At 44.1% G+C, this 5,653-nt stretch overlaps 1 protein-coding gene across 1 annotated transcript; it reads left to right on the top strand.

Moving 5' to 3' along the window:
• Positions 1–4,523: 4,523 nt before the first annotated feature.
• On the top strand, positions 4,524–5,453 carry LOC308244245 (olfactory receptor 6C74-like; the record flags this gene model as incomplete). The annotated part of the gene is given in 3 exon segments (XM_080660216.1): positions 4,524–4,692; positions 4,695–4,711; positions 4,713–5,453. Coding segments are annotated over 3 exon segments (927 nt in total).
• Between the last annotated feature and the right edge of the window lie 200 nt (positions 5,454–5,653).

Here is a 5,653-nt window from a genome sequence, read left to right as displayed (position 1 = left end):
TGCTCCTGCGAGATTTAACTTTCCCTCACTCACTCACACACACACCATGCATATCCACACACTCTCCTTTCATACCCTCACTCACTCACTTCCTCTCCCTCACCTCCGTCCTGCCAGTCGCCATCTTCTTTTCCCCCCAAATAGATTTTCTAATCCTTGATGCTCTTCTTGTCCTTCTGGCACCCTTATTATACGTATGTTACTTCATTTTGCATTTTCCCAAAGCTCCCTTTGGCTCTCCTTCTGCTTTTTAATTTTTTTTCTCCAGTTGCTGTTCACATTAGGCTTGTTTCTGTACTTTATCTTCTAACTCACTAATTTGGTCCTCTGCTTCTTCCAATCTACTGTTGAAACCTTCCATGGTGTTCTAGATTGTATCTATATCACTTTTGATATCTTCCTGATTTTTGCATAGATTGTTGATTTCCTCGTCCATCCGTTATATGAACTGTAAGTCCCTTACTCTGAATTCTTTTCTGTCATGTTGCATGCTTCCATTTCACTTATTTTCTTTCTTGGCGATTCTCCTTTTCTTTCCTCTGGGGATTGTTTCATTGTGTCCCCATTCTGACTATCACCAGAAGGTTCATATGTCGAGTTGTGGGGGCCTGGGCAGTGTGAAGTGGGAGCTTTGCACACCCTGAGTGTCACTGAAGAGCTCTGACACCAAGATGTGAGGCTGCCATGGGTTGGTGGGATCCACGCTTGCCCAGGATCAGAGTCACAGGCGCTTAGTGTGGCCTCGTGTGTGTACCTAGAATCAGGGACCCTGCCTTCACCATGCTGAAACAGAGACCCCACCGGAATATGCCAAAAATCAGAGTCACCTAGCACATGTCAGGAGTCAGAGACCCCCTGTGTCTACTCCAAGAATCGAGTATCAGGGTCTCTGTTGCTTGGTGCAGTCTTGCACCGAGAATCAGGGTCCCTGTGTGCACATGCACCAAGAATTGGAGTCACTGGCTCTTAGTGTGAATGCAGAGGGAATCAGGAATCTTAGGCGTGTGTGAAGAGAAACAGAGTAAAGTCACTGGTGCTCAGTGCTGCCTCTTGCGTGGAGAATCAGGGTCCCCAGTCTGCTTGGGGCACCAGGTTCCTCAGCCACACTGTGTTTGCAGGCAGTCCACCCCTGTGAAAAACAGCCTTCCATGTGCCTTTGCCCTGAATAAAAGTCACGTGGCACTACTGCCCAGTGTGGACGTGGGGGTCGGGTCATGTGGGTGTGGACTGCAGGAAACAAACTCCCCGTGTCCATGCACCCAAGCTCAAATTCAGTGCTGCCTCCCTGTGTGGGCAAGGGGTCTGGTCGTGGGAAACAAACTCCGTGAGTTAGCGTGTCCAGGCTCAAATTCAGCGCAGCCTTCCTGCTTGGGTGCAGGGTCTTGTGGAGGAAAACAATCTTCCTGTGTCTGCACAACCAGGTTCAAATTCAGCACAGCCTCCCTGCCTGGGCATGGAGTGTGGTTGTGGGAAACAAACCTCCCATGTCCACACACCCAGGCTCAAATTCAGGTAGAGATGCTGCTGCTTTGTGTGGGCAGGAGACCTGTGTGTGCGGATAGGGTCTGGCAGTTCCTATGCCACTGCAGCAGGGCTGGCAGCGAGGGGGATTGACTCTGTGACTCACAGAAATCTGGGGCCGGGGTGCCTGAGGTCTTGGTGTTGTGGGTCAGCAGCTGTGGTTCCAGGTCTTTTACCTGTGGCTGTAGGGTCCCGGTTTGTGACTGAGACCAGATTGGGTAGTGGCAAGGCTAGGATCCTAGTCTTAAGCAGCTCTGTTCTTCAAGATGGCATGGTCTCTGTCCATGAAGATACATATTTATATCTGCTTGGGTGTATATCAGAGGAAAGAAACAACCAGGGCAAGTGAGATGAAATTAAATTCAAGTCTCAGGAACAATTTAGGAAGCTAAACTAAAAATAGTTATAAGGATTTAAGTCTTAAATTTTCAGAAGTTTGATGAAAGTATTGAATTCCCACTGCTAATGGGCTAGAAATATTTAGGTCAATTTTATGTTAATTTTAAGAGGCAGACATTCCTTACCTGCAATCTGACTTACATAATTACAAAGTCACCATAAAGAGTAATAAACACAGAAAAAAAAAGATGTTTGGCAAAGAAGAGGGTCTTATTTCTCTGTAATATGAAGATGATGAAACTTTACTTCCTACAAAGCAACTCGCTTTTCTGAAGATCTCTTGAAGTTCTGTGTAACTTTAAGATCAGTGACCCAAGGAGATAGTTTTATACTTTTAATTTTTATCAATAAAAACATGAATGATTCTTTTAATTAAAAGAAGTAAAAGAACAATGGGTCACAGGTTGATGTAAAATAATTTAATAGATTGGTAAAAATTGCAAATACTGAAGATAATAGTTGAAATATTGTAGACTAGAGGCCCAGTACATGAAATTCATGCACTTGGGGGTGTCCCTCAGCCTGGCCTTTGCCCTCTCACAGTCTGGGAGCCCTTTGGGGATGTCCAACTGATGGCTGAGTTCCATCTCTGGGGAGCAGGCCTAAGCCATTAGTTGGACATCCTTAGCGCTGCTGCAGAGGTGGGAGAGGCTCCTGCCGCTGCCACTGCACTCGCCAACTGTCAGTCCGGCCCCTGGCTGAGTGGTGCTTCCTCTGTGGGAGTGCACTGACCACCAGGGGCAGCTCCTGCATTGAGTGTCTGCCTTCTGGTGGTCAGTGCACGTCATAGTGACCAGTCATTTCACCATTCAATTTGCACATTAGCCTTTTATTATATAGCATTTTTCTTATTTGTATTTACTTTCATTTGATACTAGAGGCCGGTCCACGAAATTCATTCACTTGGGGAGGGGGGTTCCTCAGCCCGGCCTGCAACCTCTTGCAATCTGGCAGCCCTTGGGGGATGTCCAACTGATGGCTTCGGTGTGTCTCCGGGGAGCAGGCCTAAGCCATCAGTTGAACATCCTTAGCACTGTCAAGGAGACGGGAGAGACTCCCACCACTGCCACTGCTCTCACCAGCTGTGAGCCCCTCTCTGGCTGAGTGGCATTCCGTCTGTGGGAGCACACTGACCATGTGTGGGCAGCTCCTGCATTGAGCATCTGCCTCCGGTAGTCAATGTGCATCATATCTACTGGTCATTCCACTGTCAGGCCAAAACCAGCTCTCCAACATCCCCAGAGTGGTCCCAGATTGTGAGAGGGCACAGGCCAGGCTGAGGGACCCCACTGGTGCATGATCGTGACAGGGGAGGGATGCAGGAGGTTTGCCAGCTCGAGCGGGGGAGGGTGGGGGGGGACTGCGGGAGGGCTCAAGGGTGTTTCTGGTCTCTATCACTCAGTCCTGATCACCCGGACCCCAGCAGCAAGCTAACCTACCGGTTGGAGTGTCTGCCCCCTGGAGATCAGTGCACATCATAGTGACTGGTTGACTGGTCAACTGTCTGCCCTCTGGTGTTCAGTGCATGTCATTGTGAGTGGTTGAGTGGCCTTTTCAAATCATTAGTATATTACGCTTTGATTGGTTGAACGAATGATTGGACTACCGGACACTTAACATATTAGCCTTTTATTATATAGGATTACCCATGTAATATGTGATCTTTGTGAAATGGCTGGATTTACAAACCTTTGGAAAAGAAAATAGAGTTCCATTTAGTTAACAAAATTTTTAATTAAAAGTATATGCTAAGCCAAATAAGCCAGTCAGAGAAAGATAAATATCACATCATCTCACTCATTTATGTAATATAATGAACAACATAAACTGATGAACAAAAACAGATCCAGAGACAGAAAAGCATTGATCAGACTGTCAAACCTCAGAAGGAAGGTAGGGGAGGGTGGGAGTAGGGGGAGAGATCAACCAAAGAACTTGTATGCATGCATATAAGCCTAACCAATGGACACAAACACCAGGGTGGTGAGGGCATGAGTGGGGGGGGGTGAGGGGGTAATGAGGCAATAAGGACACATATGTAATACCTTAATAAATGAAGGAAAAAATAGCTATAGTGGTGGGATATTATTGTGATTATTAAAGTTTGAAGGGAAAAAAAAGAAAAAAGAAAAAAAATGTATATGGATTACACTGTAAGCCAAAAACAGCATAAAAAAATAAAGGTAATGTGCAATTAAGTGGTACATGGTTATACATTTCAACTAAATAATTGACAACAAAAATTTTCCAGTTATTTATGGGCGTTCTCATTTAAAAGACATGCTGTGCACTTCTTATTTAAAAGTGACATACTATGAGTAAACAAGCACATAACTAAACATTTAGACCAAGCCACTACAATTTTCCATCTCTACCAAGTAAAAACTTAGTTTACATTTTATTTAAAACAAAAAACAAGGATATGAGTGTGTTTTGGTAGGCTGGTAGTGCTGACTAGCAGAAGAGAGAAGGGAGTTGGATATGGGAAGCAACGTGTTTATGGAAGATTTTAAGAAAATAGTCATCTCATGCAGCCTTTTTCCCTTTAATTTTCATTTCTTCCTCTTTTTCTTTTTTAATAGAAGCCAGCTATGAGAAACCACATGACTGTGACAGCCTTTATTCTTCTTGGATTGACTGATGATCCACAATTACAGGCTGTCATTTGTCTTCTCCATCTTATTACCTACATGTTGAGTGTCACTAGGGACCTAACCATCATCACTTTCACCCTCTTGGATCCACACCTAAAGATGCCCATGTATTTCTTCCTCTGAAATATCTCATTTTAAGAAATCTTGTTCACAAATGTATGCATCCCCAAATTACTTGTCAGTATGGTAAGAGGCAATAAGTCCACATCTTACAACTGTGCCGCACAGCTGTTTTTCACTATTCCCTTAGGTGCAGCCAAGTTTTTTCTTCTGGCTGCCATGTCCTATGATCGCTATGTGGCCATCTGCAAACCCCTGCGTTACACCACCATCATGAGTGGCAGAGTCTGCAACTTGTTGGTGTTTTCTTCATGGTTGGCCTGTTTCATAATAATTTTTCCACCACTCCTTATAGGTCTCCAGCTAGATTTCTGTGCAGCCAACACTGTAGATCATTTCTTCTGTGATGTTTCTCCTATATTGCAGCTCTCTTGCACAAACACGGATATAATAGAATTAATGGTGCTTCTCTCAGCCATTTTGACGCTCGTGGTTACACCAGTGTTAGTGATTCTCTCCTACACAAACATCATCAGGACTATTCTGAAGATACCTTCTCCTCAACAGAGGAAGAGAGCCTTTTCTACATGCTCTTCTCACATGGTAGTGGTGTCTATTTCCTATGGCAGCTGCATTTTCATGTATGTGAAACCCTCGGTAAAGGAGAGAGTGTCTTTAAATAAAGGGATAGCTCTGCTCAGTACTTCTGTTTCCCCCATGTTGAACCCCTTCATTTACACACTGAGAAACAAACAAGTGAGAGATACTTTTAAGCAATTGATCAGAAAGAATTTCTTTCAACGAAGTGAACCACTTTAGTGATATTCCTGAGGTTATAAATCAAATAAAACAATAAGTGTGGATTGTGTCACAGAGCTGTTCAATGTTTATATTCAAAATATTATCTATCTTTTGACATGTAATTCTCATTGTGGCTTGCCTAATATCCAAAATCTAAACTCCACTGCTGGACTTCTTTTTCCTAATGCTGAGAGCATATATAAAATATATTTTTTTTG

Source organism: Plecotus auritus (genome assembly GCF_963455305.1).
Source record: "Plecotus auritus genome assembly, chromosome: 3".
In the NCBI taxonomy this organism is placed as follows: domain Eukaryota; kingdom Metazoa; phylum Chordata; class Mammalia; order Chiroptera; family Vespertilionidae; genus Plecotus; species Plecotus auritus.
This window is presented reverse-complemented; position numbering and strand designations above follow the sequence as displayed.